The sequence below is a fragment of the Leucopleurus acutus genome (assembly GCF_964270905.1).
Source record: "Leucopleurus acutus genome assembly, chromosome: 2".
NCBI lineage: Eukaryota > Metazoa > Chordata > Mammalia > Artiodactyla > Delphinidae > Leucopleurus > Leucopleurus acutus.
In genome coordinates this window covers 97,754,301-97,775,532 of record NC_139143.1, presented here as the reverse complement: position 1 = coordinate 97,775,532, position 21,232 = coordinate 97,754,301, and the positions used below count along the sequence as shown (strand labels likewise).

Genomic DNA, 21,232 nt, shown 5'->3' with positions numbered 1-21,232 from the left:
ACAATGAGAATTTTCTCTAAGGGGATCAGAAAGTCCAAGAAAACTTTAAGATAGTCTCTACCAATGCTCAAGATTCTCTATTCCTTTAGGATTTAGATAATAGGATGCTCTTATATTAAATTATATTCATTCGTTTTTATCACTAGATATCATCTTTATCTTTCAAATATAAAATACAGAGCAATAAGATGCCTTAGGAAGTCACCCTAGGCTTTGGGAAGTCCCTCACTTAACTGATCCCAGAATCCTCTCCTCTCTTTAAAGAACATTAAAGAAAATCACACCCACCCACCCCAACAATCTCACAGCAACTTAACAGAAAATGCTTCCATAAATATTTATCCTGTAATTCTTGTGCCTTAACCCTTAACTAAAGATCTCCTCCTGTTTTAATTAGAAATAGAAATTCCAAGTCCAGTGCTCCTTCTTCAATAAAGAATGCCTCCAACTCTCCTATATGAATAGTAAAAGGTTTAGGTTTAGTTTTTGTGCTTTTAATAAACTTATTGCAGTCGATAGTAATACTTCATAGCATCAACTCTGAGTATAGGAAACCAGGATGTGTCCCCAGTAGGTTTCCTGGAAAATGGAGGCAGGAAGTTTCCTAAGCCTTGAAATAAAGAACTGCTAATCAGGAAATTATTATTACAAGCCAGGTTTGAAGGAAAAAGTGGTAGTTTTAATACTTAATTTTCTCATGTATGTATATAAAGAATTACTAAAAAATGATAAGTGGAAATAATCAGAGATTTTTATACATACATGTTCAGTACAGTAATATTTACAGGAAACAGTCTACTCTCTTACAATAAGGAACTAGGTAAAATTATGATCCAGTCATACAATGGAATACTGCACACACCATTAATCACTGACCTCAATAAATGTTTAAAAATATGGGAGGGGCTTCCCTGGTGGCACAGTGGTTGAGAGTCCGCCTGCTGATGCAGGGGACACAGGTTCGTGCCCTGGTCCGGGAAGATCCCACATGCCGTGGAGCAGCTGGGCCTGTAAGCCATGGCCACTGAGCCTGTGGTTCTGGAGCCTGTGCTCCACAACGGGAGAGGTCACAACAGCGAGAGGCCCGCGTACCGCAAAAAAAGAAAAATATATGGGAAAACGTCATGATTTATCAAGTGAAAAAAGCAAATTATATGAAAATATATATAGAACCTTCTCAATTTTTAAAAATGTATTCATTGGGAAAATGTTGGTCATCTAAGCGCAAGATTGTGTGGGATTTTAATTCTCTTATTGATACTCTTCCATATTTTCCAAAATTTCTTCAATGCACATGTACTGCCTTTATAACCAGCAAAATGATAATACGGGATACAAAAATAAAGGTTTTCCCTGATAACTGTAATTATCAAAATTTTTAAAATGCCTTATAAATAAAGTTTTAAAGACTAACTTTCAACTAAATGGACTTGAACATTTAAAACACACACACACACACACCCCCCAATTAGATTATCTCACACTTGTGGAGATCTCCCAATTTTCATGAGCAAATACTTACCGTTCAGGGGATTCTTCATAAATACTGTGACATTCTGTATTCTCAAGCATGAGACTTCTACTGAGGTTTTGTACCCCTGGATAATGGAAGTTAGCAAAGGAGTGTGACATTGGAGAAGTTTTGTTCCCAAGGTCTGAAATTCTCTTATCATGACTGGTTAGTCCACAAGTGAGGCCATCTAAAGCAGGATTCAGAGAGCGGGTCATATAGGCATCAGCTGATTGAGGCCTTCTCAATGGAGATGATGGATAGGGAGAAAGTTTGCTGATAAGAGGAGTCAAAAGATCAGCATATGCAGCTTTTGTGGGTTTCAGAAGTTTGTCAACATGAATATTAAGCATTTTCTGTTCAAAAGCACAAGAGAAGACCGAAGATGGGAGATTCTGAAGCCATGACAATAAACTCAGATCCAAATCATCACAACCATTACCACATAAGAGGTCGATACCAAGTAGTACTTCACTTTCTGTAATTTCTTCTCCAGTTGCTTTACTTTGACAAAATTCTACACAGCATTCATAAAGTAGGCCCTTCATTACAAGCTGAAATAAACGATTGTTACTTGCTTTAAAACCAGCCTCACTTAGCTTCCTATCAGCAGGGATGAATTCTGCAACCATGACACAAGCCTCTTCAAAACAGTGAACTCGTGCAGTGCTGGGATTCCAGTCCTTAAATTCAGCATGATTGGTCAGACGAGGCAAAGTCAAAAGCAAACAGAGCTTGCTGTAATCATCTTTAGAAGGACAGTACTCTTCTAGGGCATGTAAACATTGCACAGCTTCTTGCATGGTAAATTCCAGCTGTAAGAAAAACATAAGTGATTGCTATAAAGAGAGATGCTATGAGATATGAAAACAATGAGAGTATTTTATTCAAATATAAAGACACTTTACCAACTTTCACAAACTGTTCAATTGCAAAAGGATAAACTCATGTCACAGAATACTCATATAATTGTGGGCTATTTAACAAGTTTCAAGTCAGGAACCAAAATGTTTTTTACTCCTAAAATAAAGATTTTAAAATTTGGTTATTAGCACATTAAACTTTTACCTATAAAAAAAGTGTTGTAATTCAGACTTAATACTATCATTTTCAAATGTATAATTTTTTAAGAGTAAGGATAATTAAGTTTTCTAGCAATGAAACTGAAGCATGCCAAAATTCAATTATTTATTATAGCTTGCTATCACTCCAGCTTACTCAAAAAGCAAAAGAGCCATCCTCAAACTTACCTTAGGACAAATGTGTGTGGAGAGAGAAAGCAAATCAAGAAAGGGAACACCTACAGTTCATTTCTACAAAAACAGTGCAGAGACAGAACAAAAGGAAGCTTAGCTGAAAAACAAATTACAATAATTTGTATAGTGAATATTATCTTAGTATCATAAGCTTTTGATGATGTAAGGAACCTTAGAGCTTGCATAGCACAGCTTCTATATCTTACCTGTAGGAAAAGTTAGGGTGCAGATTTAACCTATGTAATTCAGTTGGTTAGTGACAAAGACAGAATAAAAATTCTTATTGACTAATATTCCAGTGTTCTTTACACTTTTTTCTTTTTTTTGGCCACAACATGCAGCACGCAGAATCTTAGTTCCCCGACCAGGGATCAAACCCGTGACCCCTGCAGTGGAAGCATGGAGTCTTAACCACTGGACTACCAGGGAAGTCCTTCTTTCCACTTTTAAACATCATTATCTGCAAACATTTCTCTATTATTTCAATGATTACTTACTGGCACTTAATAAAAGTTTCTTTGGTTTTGGATGCGACAATACTAATATTAAAACTTTAAAAGTATCTCTCTAATCAAAAAGAATTTAATATCATTAAATCTAAACTGTTATTAAAAATACACATTGTACTAAAAAAACACCTTTGGGGAATTCCCTGGCTGTCCAGTGGTTAGGGCTCTGTGCTTTCACTGCTGAGGGCCCAGGTTCAATCCCTGGTCAGGGAACTAAGATTCTACAAGCTGCACTGCGCAGCCAAAAAAAAAAAGAGTTAAAAAACACACCTCTGGATCAAAGAAAGTACTGAAAAGACAGAAAGAGGAAGTAAACATAATCCACTTCTGGGATAAGAAAAGAAGCAATGATGTAGAGTCATCAAGTCAAACATCTTTTGCTATCTATATCACCTTAAACAAGAGGGGAGCACACACTCTCCAACCAGACAGCCACTCACTTATCATCTTTGCCTAAATCACACAACAAATTCAGAAGCACTACAGACTGAAAGTACTACATCTGCAAAAGAGCAGATCTTGCCCCACACCCGCTCATAAAAACTTTGAAAACTCATGATACTAATCTTTTGCTTTAGTGAATAGAATACTTATGACTGAAACAAGACTGTGGAGCAAACCTTTAGGAATAAAAATCTTACATGCTGGGGCTCATCTTCTGCTGACATTGCGTTGTTAACACATAAAGCTTCTAAAAACTTCTGCTTCAGGATAATATAACGAAACCTGTGAAAAATAAAATATGAAACATTAAAATGATTAAAATCTGAATTATAGCAATGTCGAAGACAAGAAATGAGACTCAAGTTCCTAAAGCAAAACAGGCCAAGTTTTTCTTACAGGACTAATTATTTCTTTAAAAAAAGACTTTAAAAAATTAATTTTCCAATGTCTCATAAATCAAATGTACTTATAAGTTACTGTAAGTAGCTTTCCTTTCAGAAAATTCTTTAATTATTTTACAAAGCTGATCACACTGAAGCCATAATTAAAATAATTTCAGCAGCAAGTAATCACAATTTAATACTCAAAGGAAGGATTTCTATTTGCAATATTAATTCTAAGCAATCAAGTTTTCATGGAAGATGTCAAATGTCACCTAATATGAAATCAAAATTCTTTATATTACAAATATTTTATTTCCCAAAATATGTCCTCTTTTCTTTTCAAACATGAGAAAGGTCTAATAAAAATAGAGCTGAAAGGATAGGAAGGAATCAACAACATTGCTAAAAAACCATAAGATAACTGTAGACTTAAAACTTTTTAAAAGGGATTTTTCAGAGAGGGGAAGGGAGTGTCTACGTGACTTCTCTATGAATCAAAACATGTTGAATGCCTTAAGCACTTTAAAGAAAAGTGTTTCTAAGGGCTGAAAGAAAATAATAATGAACTTCACAGTCATTCTTTCAACCACTGTTGTAACAGCAAATATGTGTCCAATAAAACAAAATCCCTGCCTTCAGGAAGAGGGTCATCTAATGGAAGCAACCCAAGTACCCATCAACAGATGATTGGAGTAAGTAGCTGTGGTGCATTGCGTGCATGTGTACACACACGCAATGAACTATTACTCAGCCATAAAAAAGAACAAAATAATGCAATTTGCAGCACCATGGATGGACTTAGAGATTGTCATACTGAGTGAAGTAAGTCAGACAGAAAAGGACAAATATCATATGATATCGCTTATATGTGGAATCTAAAAAGTGGTACAAATGAACTTATTTACAAAATAGAAATAGAGTTACAGATGTGGAAAACAAACTTATGGTTAACGGGGGGAAGGGGAGGAGGGATAAATTGGGAGATTGGGATTGACATATACACACTACTCTATATGAAATAAATAACTAATAAAGACCTACTGTATAGCACAGGAAACTCTACTCAATACTCTGTGATGACCTACATGGGAAAAGAATCTAAAAAAGAGTGGATATATGTATAACTGAATCACTTTGCTGTACACCTGAAACTAACACAACATTGTAAATCAACTATACTTCAATAAAAAACTTTTTAAAAGTCACACAAGGAAGCAGAAAAAGAACAAAATATTGCCATCTGCAAAAACATGGATGAACCTAGAGAATATTGTGCTTACTGAAATAAGTCAGACAAAGAAAGACAAATACTATATGATAACACATGTAGAATCTAAAAAATAATACAAATGAACATATATACAAAACCGAAACAGACTCACAGACACAGAAAACAAACTTGTGGTTACCAAAATGGGGGGTGGGGGGTGGGGAGGGATAAGTTAGGGGTATGAGATTAACAAAGGCAAACTACTATACATAAAATAGGTAAGCAACAAGGATTAACTATATAGCACAGAGAATTATACCCAATATCTTGTAATAACCTATAATGGAATATAATCTGCAAAAATACTGAAACACCATGCTGTGTACCTGAAACTAACACATTATTATAAATCAACTATACTTCAATTTTTTTAAAAAAAGAAGAGGGTCATCTAATAAATTGCATTAAATATGTATAGGATTCAGCAAGATTTCAAAGGAGTATGAAACAGGTCTACCAGAAATAGTGAGGGTCTTACAAGAAATGACTCTTGGAAGATGATCAAGAATGTGCTATGTAAAGGCAGGAGATGATGTAAGAAACAGTATCCCAGATAAATGAAGAATGTATAAAAGCAAAGAGGGGGCGCTTCCCTGGTGGTGCAGTGGTTGAGAGTGCGCCTGCTGATGCAGGGGACATGGGTTCGTGCCCCAGTCCGGGAAGATCCCACATGCCACGGAGCGGCTGGGCCCGTGAGCCATGGCTGCTGAGCCTGCACGTCCGGAGCCTGTTCTCTGCAACAGGAGAGGCCCGTGAACCACAAAAAAAAAAAAAAAAAAAAGGCAAAGAGGTATCAAATAGCATGGTTTATGGAGAATCAGAAACTAATATGAGGTTCCACTTCTGATAATGGTGGAGTAACTTGTACCTGGCTAACCTTTCTGCAAATAACAATTAAACCCTAGATTAAATACAAAAAATATTTGAAAGCACTGAAGAAAAAAAAAAAAGCTGGCATAACTAGAGGGAAGTCAATCCTTGAAAAAGGGAACTTTAGGGGGTGAGACTGAAGGGTATAAGGCCTTCCAGCTGAGAGCACTCCCCAGTCCACACAGTGTGAGCTAGAACTCAGGCAGAAAGCTGCAGTTTTACAGGCTTTGGAGAAGTCAGGCTTTTGAGAAGTTCGGCTGCCAGAACAGCTGAAAAGTGGTGGGCAGGTTTCATTTTTTTCCAAAACAAGAGGAAACCACAATGAAAAATACACCAGAATCTACTGTATAAACTGTGCCTAAATCCTTGGTCATCCCTAAAACTGAAGATGCAACGGAGACTCCAAAGAGCCCAGGGAAAGCAACAGATTGAAGGCTAAATAACTGAGCAGAGATTTCATCTGGTGTCCACTAGGTGAGGGACAGAGTTTGCATTCTGAAGTACAACAAAGTAAACTCCCTGCATGAATAAAAATCAATACCTTCCAAAGGAAGATAACAGAAATCCAGAGTTTCAACAATGAATCCCAATGTGCAAAATACATTAAAAAATGACTAGACGTGAAAAAAAGTGACTCATAGTTAAGAGAAAATGCAATCAATAGAAACTGAGCCTGATATAACCTAAAAGTTGGAATTAGCAAATAAGGACTATTGGTGAACAAGCAGTTACTAAAAATATGTTCAAGGGCTTTTTGGGAAGTACAGTCACAATGAACAAACAGATAGGAATATCTCAGAGAAAAATTATAAATAAAAGTAAATTCTGCAACCAAAAAGTACAATATCTGAAATGAAAAATTCATTGTTTATGAGCAGATTGCTAATAACTCAAGAAAGTGTCAATAAATATTGAAGGTAAATCAAAAGAAATAATCCAGACTGAAAAATACACAGAAAAAATGTTTTTTTTAAAAAAGGAACAAAGCCTCAAAACTGTGGAACAATATCAATCTGTCTAATATTGTATACTTAGAAGGAGAAAAAGGGGCAGAAAAAATTTTTGAAGATGTAACTGCCAAAAACTTCCCAAACTTGATGAAAGACATAAACTTATAGATCCAAAAAGCTCAGCAAACCCCAAGCAGGAAAAAATACAAATAAATCACACTTAGGCACATCAAAATCAAACTGCTGAAAACTAATGACAAGGAGAAAATCTTGAAGGCAGCCAGTAGAAGAAGAAAAAATAGAAAGAAAGAAACATTACATACAAGAGAATTAAGGATAACTGTTTGTCAGAAATAATGGAGGCCAGGAAACAATGGAATGACATCTTTAAATTCTTTGTACTATCATGACGAAACAACTGCTTCAGACATGGCCCTTGTGATGTTTTATATATAGACACTGTTGACTAAGGGGTTTATATATCAGATGTTCAACTAATTGAAGTACATGCAAGCTGTCCTCTAGAAGTTCTCCAACTCAATGGGATTGAGTGTACTATTTTCTAGGAAAGCTAAAAGTCTTGTTTTTAAATTTTTGTTTATTGTTTTGTTTTGCTCAACTTCTACCAATGATAAGACACTAAAAAATACAGATGAAATCTTACCTTTTTTTGTCAAATTTTTCCATACATTCTAGAGGCTGAATGAACTGAAGAACTTCATCCCATTGACCATCAAGGATTAGCTGCCTATATAAAGAAAAATCCACACATGCTATCAAATTTGTGTTACACTAATTAAAAGCAGAAGAGATGACAAGATAGCATTAGAACTTCACAAAGCAGGTAATGAGAATAACATTTTACTTGGTTTCTCAACCACTATAATAAACTTCCTCACAACTTATGTGTAACAACATATGCTATATGAGAAGAATTTGTGAATCTGCACCCACTCCTCATTCTAAAATTTTTTTTTACCTATGTAAAAACATTGAACTAAGTCTAAAAGTTTCTTTATTTCCCCACTAATCTTATAGTTTAAAGTTATTCTGTATTACTTAGGGGCCAGTGTGTTGGTATGTTCCAGTCTCACTAAGTCATTGGTTCTCAACTGGGTGCAGTTTTGCCCCCTGGAGAAATCTGGCACTGTCTGGGGACATTTTTGGTTGTCACAACTAGGGTGCGACTGGCATCTTCAGGGTATAGGTCAGAAGTGCTGCTAAACACCCTACAATGCACAGGAAAACCCCCACACTCACAAAACAAAGAACCATCTGGCCCAAAATGTTAACAGTACTGAGGTTGAAAACCCTGCTCTAAACTGTGAATTCAACATCTTTGAGGCATTTAACACTAGAGTTTATATTCTGAGAATGAAAATAGTAATGAATAATATCATATTTCATCCTACTTAAGTAGTCTACAGGAACTTCTAAAAGTTATAAGGCATTCAGATTACTGTTCTTTTATAAAAGTAATTTCCCTATTTATGCTTTTTTAGAACAGAAAATTTAAAAATAGGCAGGAAGTTTTCCAGAGTGGAGCCAGGGAGGGTGGGCGTTTAGGCTGCGCCGACCCCTCAGCCCCCCTCCAGGAGACATTTCGAATCCAGGACATGTTGGGATTGAGGAGATACGAGGTAGCGCTGGAGGCTGAGGAGATCTACTGGGGCTGTTTCTACTTTTTCCCCTGGCTGTGCACGTGGTGGAGGGAGCAGAGCTCAGCGCACCCTCGGGAGCAGAAGCTGGAGCCTCAGCTGATGAGCTGTCTGTCAAGCAGACTGGGCACTGCTCCCCAGCGCTCCAGTCACAGCCTCCCCCGCCGCACCCCCCGCTGCCACTGCCCAGCCAGCCGGTGCATTAAAGATTTAAACCGAAAAAAACAAAAAATAGGCAGGGAAGATCTACAAAGGATTGCCAACTTTTGATTCGACAAAGAATGAATATTAATAAAAAGCAATCACAATATGTATCATAATCATTTTATAAAGGGACATTTTATTTTATTTTGTTTTTTAAAGGTTTTTTTAAAATTTATTTATTTTATTTATTTATTTTTGGCTGCATTGTGTCTTTGTTGCTATGCACAGGCTTTCTCTAGTTACGGTGTTGCGGTGCACGAGCTTCTCATTGAGGTGGCTTCTCTTGTTGCAGAGCACAGGCTCTAAGCGCACAGGCTTCAGGAGTTGTGGCTCACGGGCTCTGGAGCGCGGGCTCAGTAGTTGTGGCGCACGGGCTTAGTTGCTGCGTGGCATGTGGGATCTTCCCGGACCAGGGCTGGAACCCGTGTCCCCTGCATTGGCAGGCGGATTCTTAACCACTGCACCACCAGGGAAGCCCTAAAGGGACATTTTAATATTTCAAAAGTAAGAAGGACACAATTTCAACGGCCGGCAGCCCTTTAAGATGAATACATTTAGTTTAATGAAAAACTTACTATCCTGTAACTTCACCTAAGACCAGTAAAACTTCATAACAAACCATCAGGTTTCTGCATGGGGATATCTGAGAGCCACTGATAAATTCCAGAAGTAGCAATGACAGAGCCCAAAGAATACTGCCTTAGTACTGGTTCCTGACTATATCGTTGACTAAGCTCCCTGGGGCTGAATGTCATTCATAATGTCAAATACAGGGAAGTGCAATGAGTTTAAATAAATTCTCCTAATAATAAAGCTTTTTAAAAAGCTCCTTCTTCATGAATTAGAAACATTTCATTTCTTAAGGCTTTCCTAGCCACAAAATGCTACATATCGAAGAATCTGTACTTCTTATCAAGGACATTTGGTATCACATAAGCACAGAATACATTTCTGCCTGGAAATTTGGGTTTTTCTTTTTCAATCCAATTCAAGGAAGGATATATTTAGCTTTCCATTTTGGCAAACATGTTGACTCCCTTTTGCTCTGTAATTCCACTTCCAAGAATCTTGTTTTAAGGAAATAATTCAAGATACAGAAATAGTCACATGTATGAAAGATGCTCAGTAGAGCATGTATTTAAGAAAAATTGCAATTTAATTGTCTAAAAATAGGGGAATCATTAGGAAATTAAGTAAATTGAAAATTTTCAAAGCATAAATTTGTAATCACATAGAGAATTCTTATAATGTTAATGGATAAAGCAGGATACAAAATTCTAAATGCAACAGAATTGTTTCTTTTTTTCAATATGCACAGAAAATTATCAGTAGTATGTGTGGATGGTGGGCTGATTTTTCTTCTTTATTTTTCTATATTTTCTACAAAGAATATTTTATATAACGAGTATGTTTTACTTCTATAGCATAAAAAAGGTATTTCAGAAATATTTTTTTAACTTTACAGAGTCTCTGATTTCTTAATCAAATATTTTTTATGATGATGCCACAAACACAATAGAGTTGTGACTCTTTTTAATGAATCTCTGGATCTTACTCCTGAAAACATTCTACAGAAAACTTTGTTTTGTAAACGTTCTTTATAAAAATAAACATTTAAAAAACTATACTTTGTCTTTTCATAATTACAAAGGTCTATCCATACTGTACCTATTATCTTATTAATACTTAACATTTCTTGGAATGAGCTACAAACCTCACAGTGCTAATGAAATCATACCTCAGGAAAAGCATATCATCTGAAAATAGGCCATTTATGACTCCACTTTCCTTCTCAAGGGCCAACATACTAATGTGAAGCTTCTTTGAATTCAAGAAGTCTAAAATTAGCTTAATGATTTCAACCTCTTTTACATTCACTGTTTCTTCAGCCGTCATGTTGATAACCTAAATATTAAACAGAACAAAAACAAAAATTAGTTCTATTATTTCTAAGCATTATTAACTATCTGAAAACTACACATAACAAGTTTCTTGGAAGTATTTAATACAGTTATTCTAAGTGAAACTAATGTAATATTTGTCAAAACCAAGTCATTCTTTAAGGTGTGATATAGGAATGGCTATGATTTTAAGTCCTTATCTTTGAGAGATACACAATGGAATCACAGATTGATATGAAGTTTGTGATTTGCTTCAAAATAATACAAGCAGCAGCATGTGGGAGGAAGTAAAGATAAAACAATAATCACAACCATTAAAGTAGGATAATGGGTAATTGGAGGTTCATTATATTTGCTATGGTCTAAATGTTGGTGTCCTCCCAAAATTCATATGTTGAAATCCTAACCCCTAAAGTGATGGTATTAGGAGGTGGGGGGCTTTGGGAGGTGATTAGGTAATGAGGGCAGAGCCCTCATGATTGGGATTAGTGCCCTTATAAAAGAGACCACAGGGACTTCCCTAGCAGTCCAGTGGTTAAGACGCTGTGCTTCCACTGCAGGGGGCACAGGTTCGATCCCTGGGTCGGGGAACTAAGATCCCACATGCCGCGCGGCTTGGCCAAATAAGAAAAAAATTTTTAATAATAATCATACGCTGCGATCTATTGAAAGTCAGCCCTCGACACAAGGGTTTGTCGCTCCCACCGCCGCCACGGTGGCGGCGGCAGGGCCCGGGAAAGCTCGGCGTCCGTTTCTTCCTTCCTCCCTCCCTCGCTCTCCGGACTCCCCCACCCAGCACCCCGCGGGCGGCGTCCTCGGCCCACCCTCGGCGGCTGCCCACCGTCTGCGCGATGGGAGCGGCGGCAGGTCTCGGCGCGCATGTTGCCGGACCGGCCCGCGCCGGTCTGTCGGGGGAGGCGCCCGTCCCGCCGAAGGAAAAGGGGGGCGAGAGGTCAGGGGGCGCCCCTGGCGGCGCCCCCCGGCCTCGGCGCGCCGCGCCTCCTCCCCACCCCGCCGTGGGCCTCGCCCACGGGCTGGACGGGGAAAGGGGGAGGCGGGTGCTGACCGAGAGGCGGGGGACGTCGCAGGGCGGCCCCGTGGGCCCCTTTCCCGGGGGGCCGTGGGGGCCGTGGGGGCCGGAGGGGCGGCGGCACGAACGCATCCGTGTCTGGGTCCTCCGCCACCCTCGGCGCAGGGGGTGGGCCGAGGTTCCCGGCCGCTCGCGGCCCTTGCGCTCTTCCTAAAAAAATCATCATCATCATCATCATCATCATCATCATCATAAAAAATAAAAGAGACCCCAGAAAGCTAGTTCGACTCTCTCCATGAAGATAAAATGTGAACTCAGCAGTCTGCAACCGGGAAGAGGGCTCTCACCAGAACGGAACTATGCTAGCACCCTTATCTCAGACTTCCAGCATCTATTGCAGAACTGTGAGCAATAAATTATGCTATAAATAAACCACCTAGTCTATGGTATTCGGTTATAGCACCCCAAATGAACTAAGACAATATTATTCTGTCTACTCCTACATACGTTTAAAATTTGCCATAATAAAGAATATTTTAAAAAATCACTAATAACCAAACCATGTTTAGCTATGCCCTACACACTAATTCAATAAGCACTTACTGTCTTTTCTCTGTGATAGACACTGTCCTGTATAGTCAGGACACATTGGCTGTGTCCTTAAGAAACTTACAGAGTGTAGCAGCAACAAGTAAAATGTTGTACCCTATACTTTGGAACCAAACAAAACAAGGTTGGTTAAAATGTGCAACTTTAAGTCATATTGGTACTACCAACCTAAACATCAGTGATATTTCAGCTCTCTCAAATCCCTTCTCTCACTTGTAAGTCTGCAGTGATACAATTGAGCACACAGGTTAATTCATCAAGAATTAGAACTAGGAGGAATTCTGAAGATCATTAGATTAACACTCTCATTTTAAAGATGAGGCCACACAAGTTAAATGGCCTAAGTTGCTGCAGTTTTCAAATGTTCACACTCAGAGCAGTACAAAAGACTACCAAGCTAAGCGGACTAGCTGCAAACAGACCTCATCAGATGAAACAGACTGTAAACGTATCTTTCTCACAGGACCAATTATCTTCTCACAGGACCTGTCTTCAACCAAATTCACAGAAACATAAACATATGCATGTATGCACATGGGTTTATTTTTTGTCTACTATTTTGACAATTTATTTCTTCATAATGAGAAGTACAAACATCTAGCAGACTAGAATGTTCATCAGATGAATACATTTTCTCTCTTAGGTGGAGAAGGTGATAGAGTAAACAAGGGACAGAGCATGGAAAAATAATTATGATTCAAATACTTAATGACATCAGACTAAGCTAATCTCATACATCCATCTCCACAATAAGGACATGCCTACCTCAGGAAACAGACAACTCACAAATCTCTCTCCCCCAACAGGCCAGCCACCCAATTCCTCATGCTTTGGGTTTCCCTTTGCTATCTTCTGAGCTGACCACCCTTCTGTTCATAGACTTTGTCCAAAAGACTCTGTACAATAAAGTTAATGATATTTCCATTCAATAAATTCTGATCATATTTCAGAACTGTGTCTCTGAGATTAGCAATTTTAGCATTCCCCAAATCTTCAGATAATTCTTACTAGAAAAGAATGGCTTTTGCTAATTTAACTCTCAGAAAAATAATTGTAAATCCCCTCGAATCTTAGAGGGCACTTCACTTAAATCACCATATACCAATCACACAACTTAATACAGAACTGAGACTATAATTTTCTAATGTTCAATACATCCAATGATATTAAACATTTTATAGGCCTCATTCAACATTCAGTCTAATACTAAGTAACTCTGGAGTTACTACGAATCTATGGCAATAGTCCCACAAGTTTCATGCTGCCATCATTTCTGATTAATAAAACCTAAGAGAAAAAGAAGTAGTATATTCTTACAGATACATATTTTACACTGACTTTATATCTAGAATTTGAATAGATACAAAAAATAGATTTAATTACCCTAGAATTATTCAGGGTTTTAAAAAATTCATTTAAAAAATAAAAAGTAATTCATTTAAAAAGATAAGTTTTAATTCTATACTGTAGAATTCCCAGTAGAAAAGTATGATATTTTAATCACCCAACCCAGAATTTTAACTCTTATAAACTTTACTGTTGCTGGATACAACATAAAACATAGACACATAACATAATGACTATATCTTGGAATTATTCTTTTGTAACCCACCCTGTGTTACTGAAACATTTGTAGAGGCTCCCAAAATCCTAACTATATAATTTAGAAATTAGATATGTATGTATTTTTAAACATAACATAAAAGCATGATTCATTCTTTAATTTCCTTAAACTACTAATCACTACAAAGCTAGAATTTTTTGCTAATTCAGAGGAGTAGAATTCAATAATAAATGCCTCTTCCCCTCCCCTCAAGGGGACTACAAATCCAAAGTAAGATTTAACTAGCTTAGGAACCACTAAAATGATTTTTTAATCAGATGTACAGTATGTAATAGGTGTTATAAATTAACACTTATTAACTTAAGAAGCAAAAACATCAATGAAGAAATGTCTCTTAAAAAGTACAGAGTAGATGCTTTTGTTTGCAACTGTTCTAACAGCTATTCAAGGGAATTCCCTGGCGGTCCAGTGGTTAGGACACTGTGCTTTCACAAGCCATTCAAAAGGATAAAGCTCTGGCCCTTTAATCTGACTATTTAGCCAAAGTCAGCCTTGATAACATCTTAGGTAGACCTGCCAGCCCATGGTACATGTGAACAATTACTCATCACGCACAATTTATATAGGACCAACAATAAAGTGTATTCCACTGAAAACAGAAAACAAAATGGGGGAGGAGGAATCAGAGTGTTTCAGTATTTCCGTATTAAATGATAGATTTACTGTAAAAAAAAAATCACAGAAACATGAATGCTATGAATTTTCCTTTAAGAAATAAATGTTTACTTATATTCAATATCTGGACTAAGTGAGGTAAGGAAACACGAGTTTTCTTTAAAAATAAATATATCTGGAAACCAGCTGGAAAGTGGTTAGTATTTTAGTACTAATATACAATTAACACCTACAGAAACTAAATTCCAGATGGTGTCTCTATATGGACTCCTGCTGATTACTGTCTTAGTGAATCAAGATTAGAAGAATGTATTAGAGGGCAAGAAATAAAATTATTTTTAGAAATCTAAGATTAAAGGTAAAATGTTAACAACAGATAAGAAAAAAAAGAATGGTAATAGAAATATATTGACTTCTATGTATATTTCCATACATAGATACGGAAAAAGTTTCATGAAAAATATATCAGTGGTAGCTTTCTAGCCAAATATAAATAGATATTTAAATGTTCCTTTGCAATGAGGTTCTTCTTCTACTTACTTACAATACAGATTAGAAAGGAAGAAAAATGCAAAAGGCTAAGAATGATTCAGAAGCATAAGGCTGAGAATGATTCAGAAGCATAAGATTAAGGGAATTAAGGCACAGCCACTAAATATTTTATAATCAAGAAAAAAGTGCATAAAAAGGCTCCATTAATCCCCATCTCCATCCTAAACAATAAACACCACTTTCTTTAACCTTCCAAGAATTACAGAGTGCCTAACGCTGAACAATAGTCCTTTACCATTCCAGTTTACAGGCAAAAATGCAGATAAGGAAATGAAGTACTATGAAGCTTTTTCATAAAATATCAAACTGCAACATAAGACTATGGTACTTTTTCCTTAAAAAAAGAAAGAAAAAAAGAGTGAGGAAAAACTTGCTAGCTATCTCTTTAATAAAATAGCATTCCAAAAACTTATGTTGCTGCCAGATCATTTAATTGTAAATGTCTGGTCCTTCAGGAATATAAATGTGACACTGCAAGTCACAATTTCTATGGGTCTCAATTTCTTCATACATAAAATAAGAGGGTTAGTTTGGCTAATTTCTATGATTTCCCTTCAACTTTTATAATTTGTTTTAACTCACATTTCAGTAACAGGAAGTATATATTCTTAGGGGGAAATAGCAAGTCTGGAATAATCAGAAGTCTCTGATCCTTAGGTCAGTTTAACAAGAAGAAAGAAAATAGACTTGCTTTAGATCATTTAAGTAAACAAACAAAAGAAAAGCCCTTCTAACTGCAAGGCTCTGTCACGTCTGCTAATCGGCTAACATGGATGCAGTGTGTGTCCCTTCTTACTGTTGACAGCTGTTCTCTATTCATCAATTATTTTAATTTACCTTCTGGAACTGTGAATGATTTTTGGTGTGAAGAACAAATTATGTTTAAAGCAGGTGCAGCTTTATATAGCTATAAAAAGAAAAGAATCAATTAACATAAACAATATGTTGTGTATATGCATAAAATATCTCTGGAAAAAGACAAGAAATTGATAAAAATGGCTGCCTCCAAGAGGGAAAACTGGATAATAAAGAATAGAAATGGAAGATTTTTCACTACATACCCTTTTGTACCTTGTCAATTTTGTACCATGTACAATTATTACCTATTCCAAAAAATTGAAATATTATACATGAAACATAAATAATGAATTTCCAATTGCAAAAAACTGGAAAGAACTAGAAATATAATGAATATAATGTATTCACTGTGTATATAATGAAGCAATAACATTTCAGTGTGATTTGTATTTCTTTTATAACCTGAGACCTCTTCTCAGATCAGATTCAAATATTATTTCAATCTTTCTTTATGAGATTAAAGTATTTGAATTATTTGCATATTCGAACCCACAAGTATTTAAAAAACATACTTAATTACTAAAGTACTAAAAATGTACAAGATAAGCAGACACAGGCTGTATAATTGAGTCACATAAAAACCAGAAAAGGTGGACTTCCCTGGTGGCGCAGTGGTTAAGAATCCGCCTGCCAATCCAGGGGGAACAAACGGGTTCGAGCCCCGGTCCGGGAAGATCCCACATGCCACGGAGCAACTAAGCCCATGCGCCACAACTACTGAGCCTGCCTGCCTAGAGCCTGCGCTCCGCAATGAGAGAAGCCACCACAATGAGAAGCCTGTGCACCACAACGAAGAGTAGCCCCTGCTCGTGGCAACTAGACAAAGCCCACGCGCAGCAACAAAGACCCAAAACAGCCAAAAATAAAAATAAATAAATTTATTTTTTAAAAAAACAGAAAAGATAAATTTAAAAATTGCTAAATTTGGCACTAAAAATGTAAAATGTAAATCTTCCATTTTACAGAAGTTGCCATAAAGTTAAAAGACAAGGGACAAACAAGGACCAAATACAATACATATAAACAGCTAAGTGATTATCATCTAGAACATAAAAATAGCAACTTCAAATCAATATCCCCCCCCAAAATTCCAGTTGAACAATAAGCAAAAAATCCAGACAATTCACAGAATTACAAATAACCAAAGAATTTATGAGAAGACGTTCAACTACACTAGTAATATTAAAGATACCATTTATGGAAAAATTTAAAAGACCTGATAATATATAGTGTTGGCAAGAGTGTAAATGCCCCTTCATATGCTGTGTTAAGAATATAAATTGGGACTTTTTTTTTTTTTTTTTGCCTGTGTTGGGTCTTTGTTGCTGCACACAGGGTTTCTCTAGTTGCGGCAAGCGGGCTACTCTTCATTGTGGTGAAGGCTTCTTATTGTCGTGGCTTCTCTTATTGCAGAGCACAGGCTCTAGGCACATAGGCTTCAGTAGTTGCAGCACGCGGGCTCAGCAGTTGGGGCGTGCAGCCTCAGCAGTTATGGCTCGCAGGCTCTAGAGCACAGGCTCAGTAGTTGTGGCACACGGGCTTAGTTGCTTGGCGGCATGTGGGATCTTCCCAGACCAGGGATTAAACCCATGTCCCCTGCACTGGCAGGCAGATTCTTAACCACTGTGCCAACAGCGAAGTTCTGGGACAGACGTTTTGAAAAAGAATTTGACAGCATGAAATTTTCATCTATGAAAATTTTAAATGTATATACTCTTTGACTCACTGATTCCAATTCTATTTCTAGGAACCTATTCTGCAAAAATACTTGCAAATATATATAAAGATACATATACAAAGATGTTCCTTAAGATTTGCTCGTAATAGAGAAAAACTAGAAACAAACTGAGCTCTCGATAGGAGAATTGTTAAATTATGGTAAATTCACACTATAGAATACTAATGCAGTGATGTAGATCTACTGTACCTTAACAATAAAAAGGCACATCACAGAACAATACAGCTATCAATAAATATTTGTTGAATGGATGAATATAAATAGGCCAATTTATCTTTTTTAAAAGGGAGGGCATAGTATCTCTGTGTCTAAATAAATGACAAAGAGAGGACTGGAGGGATACTTATCAAACTGTTCAGAGTGGTTACCTCTGAAGAGAGGAATGAGATTGGATAGAGGGTGGGGAACTAGGAAGGGAAAGGGGTTGAAGGGAGTTTTTTTACTCTTTATCGTTTGTATTATCTGAATGGTTTACAACCAATATATATTCATGCATTACTTGTACATTTATACATACATTTCTTATATAAATAAAATTTTTAATTTTACACAGAAAAAACTGTGAAAATGAAAAATATTATAGAATTAGATCTCAAAAGTTCTCTTCTATATCAAGGTACCAGGTAGAATAGAATCCCAAAGATAGGATCAACTGCTACATTTACAATGCAAAAACTATTGAGTACAAAAACTATTCTAGGATCTTTACTTATATTGTTTAATTGATCTTTATAACAATCTTACAAGATTGGCAATTTCATCCCCATTTTACAGATGAAGATACTAAGCTTTGTAAGGTTAAAAAATTAGCCCAGTATTTATATTAAGGCTGAACATCTCACTAGCAGCTGAATACTTCTTTCAGAAGTGTGTCAGGACATAAATCCTGATATCAACATCCCTGTCAACACCATCCAGGAAATCTCTTAAAAGTACCTGAGGGAACCTATTTAATTGTGTAACAAAACAAAGAGGCAAAGAGGAGGAAAAAATATATATATTTAGATTAACTTTTAGATCAATTTTTCATTAGTTCCTTAAACATCTGGGCTGCCTTATCTTGATAGTCAGGCAAGAAATTGCCTCCTCCTCCCCAATTCATATCCTAAGCTTTGTAACAATAAAAATTAGAATTTCTGACTGTGAAAGAGTAAAAGAAATAAGAGACATAGAGGAGAGGCAAAGAGAGACAGAGAGATAGAAATAGGAAGGGACGGAAGGAAGGAAGAAAATACAGCAGACAAAGGTTAAAACCCTAGAACAAGATTGGAACCATAAGTTGACCAGATTCTAAAGCTCTTCCTACTGTATCACACTGATTCCCAAGAAAGGGAAGGGCATCAATACTTTACAAAAGCAAGGAAAAACATAAAATGGATAGAGTCATCTAAATATGCCAAAATGAAAAACCTTCATTTTACTGAAATAATATATAAAAATTATTCCAACAGAGGTCCATAGTTCTGATTCTTCAAATTATTTTTCTATTAAACAATGTTAATAGGGTGAGTAAACAAGCTAGAAGTCTACATTAATAACAATCTAACCAGACTTTTTTTTTTTTTTTTTTTTTTTTTGCGGTATGCGGGCCTCTCACTGTTGTGGCCTCTGCCATTGCGGAGCACAGGCTCCGGACGCGCAGGCTCAGCGGCCATGGCTCACGGGCCCAGCCGCTCCGCGGCACATGGGATCTTCCCAGACCGGGGCACGAACCCATGTCCCCTGCATCGGCAGGAGGATTCTCAACCACTGCGCCACCAGGGAAGCCCTATTTTTTATTTTAAAAGATCTCTCCAGGTCTAATAAAATATACTTCCTAACCCTACTTGATAAACCACACTTAATTTTTTTTTTTAAGATAAAGGATGTTCGTTTATTTATTTATTTATTGGCTGCGTTGGGTTTTCGTTGCTGCGCGTGGTCTTTCTCTAGTTGCAGCGAGCGGGGGCTACTCTTTGTTGTGGTGCACAGGCTTCTCATTGCGGTGGCTTCTCTGGTTGCGGAGCGCGGGCTTCAGCAGTTCTGGCGTGCAGGCTCAGTAGCTGTGGCGCACAGGCCCAGTTACTTCATGGCATGTGGGATCCTCCCTGACCAGGGCTCGAACCCTTGTCCCCTGCATTGGCAGGTGGATTCTTAACCACTATGCCACCAGGGAAGTCCTAAAGGAGTTTTAAATAGCTTATTCCTTAAATTATCACAGCACCTTATCGTAAACATTCAAATGTTTATTAAGCAAAATTTCAACCTATAAAAACACATGTAAGTAAGAAATGTAGAATTGTTTTAAGATTAATATTTGTACCAAAAATTTTAAGTATAGACTCTAATCACAAATTAATGCTACATCAACTAAGATCAAAGTGAATATTCATATAAATTCATACAGTATTCTTTATTTGCTTGTTTGTGTGTTTTTACCTTATCTGTGGTAAAAGGTATGCTTTATCTAAGAACACAATTGAACCTTTCATTATATGATGAAATCTCTAGTATTGTTTTCTGTCACACCTAAAGCCAAGGTACCAAAAGAGTGCTTTGTAAAATAGATTAAAATTATCCTTTATGTTCTTTTTTTACTCCCACACTTTTTTGTTTTCAACGAGAAAAGCAGAACTTAAAGATATGTGAGTATGCTTCAAAACTGAACTACATAAAAAATGGTCTGTCAGTAAGTATAGGACTATATCTATTATATAGTGGTACATTCAGAAACATAAGAAAATATACTGAACCAAGAGTCACAAAAACTTCAAAGCTTACTAAAAATAACACAAATTATACAATATTAACTATAGAAAGAAGTACAACAGAGTATATACTAATTACCCATTAAAGTTTTCTATTCTTAACTTTTCTACTTCCTTCGCATTTATAAACTTATCATAGAATTGAGTTGGAAGGTACCTCTGTCCACTCTCTAATTTAGTACAGAATATCTGAACACTTAACTCTGAGAGATGGTCTGCCAACCTCTACATAAATGCCTCCAATAACAGAAAATTTCTATACCCCCCAAGGCACCTATGGAAGACAGTCTCTAAGGCGGTCACCAATAAGACTACTAGTGTTTTTACATCCTTTTGTAGTCCCTGGCCCTTGAGTGTGGACTGGATTTACTGACTCACTTGTACCCAAGTGCAGAGTGGAAGTGTTGGGATGTCATTTCCAAGATTTATAGAGAGATGGTAACATCCATCCTGAGGGCACGCATGTGCCCTCTCTCAGACTGCTCACTCTGGGAAGCCAGCTGC

General features: G+C 36.9%; 1 protein-coding gene and 1 pseudogene across 2 annotated transcripts in view; one reads left to right on the top strand and one right to left on the bottom strand.

Moving 5' to 3' along the window:
* The window catches only part of WDR47 (WD repeat domain 47), a 56,946-nt gene that overhangs the window by 29,268 nt on the left and 6,446 nt on the right, over positions 1–21,232 (bottom strand). The window contains exons 2-5 of the mRNA XM_082834047.1: positions 10,793–10,959; positions 7,857–7,940; positions 3,917–4,001; positions 1,523–2,325 (exon numbers count right to left, since the gene is read on the bottom strand). Of these exons, the coding sequence (XP_082690173.1) occupies positions 1,523–2,325; positions 3,917–4,001; positions 7,857–7,940; positions 10,793–10,950 (1,130 nt within the window). The 5' untranslated portion in view covers positions 10,951–10,959. The remainder of the gene's footprint in view (positions 1–1,522; positions 2,326–3,916; positions 4,002–7,856; positions 7,941–10,792; positions 10,960–21,232) is intronic.
* Positions 8,809–9,658, top strand: LOC309958296 (annotated as a pseudogene). The gene has a single exon. The product of its transcript is annotated as an uncharacterized misc_RNA (transcript).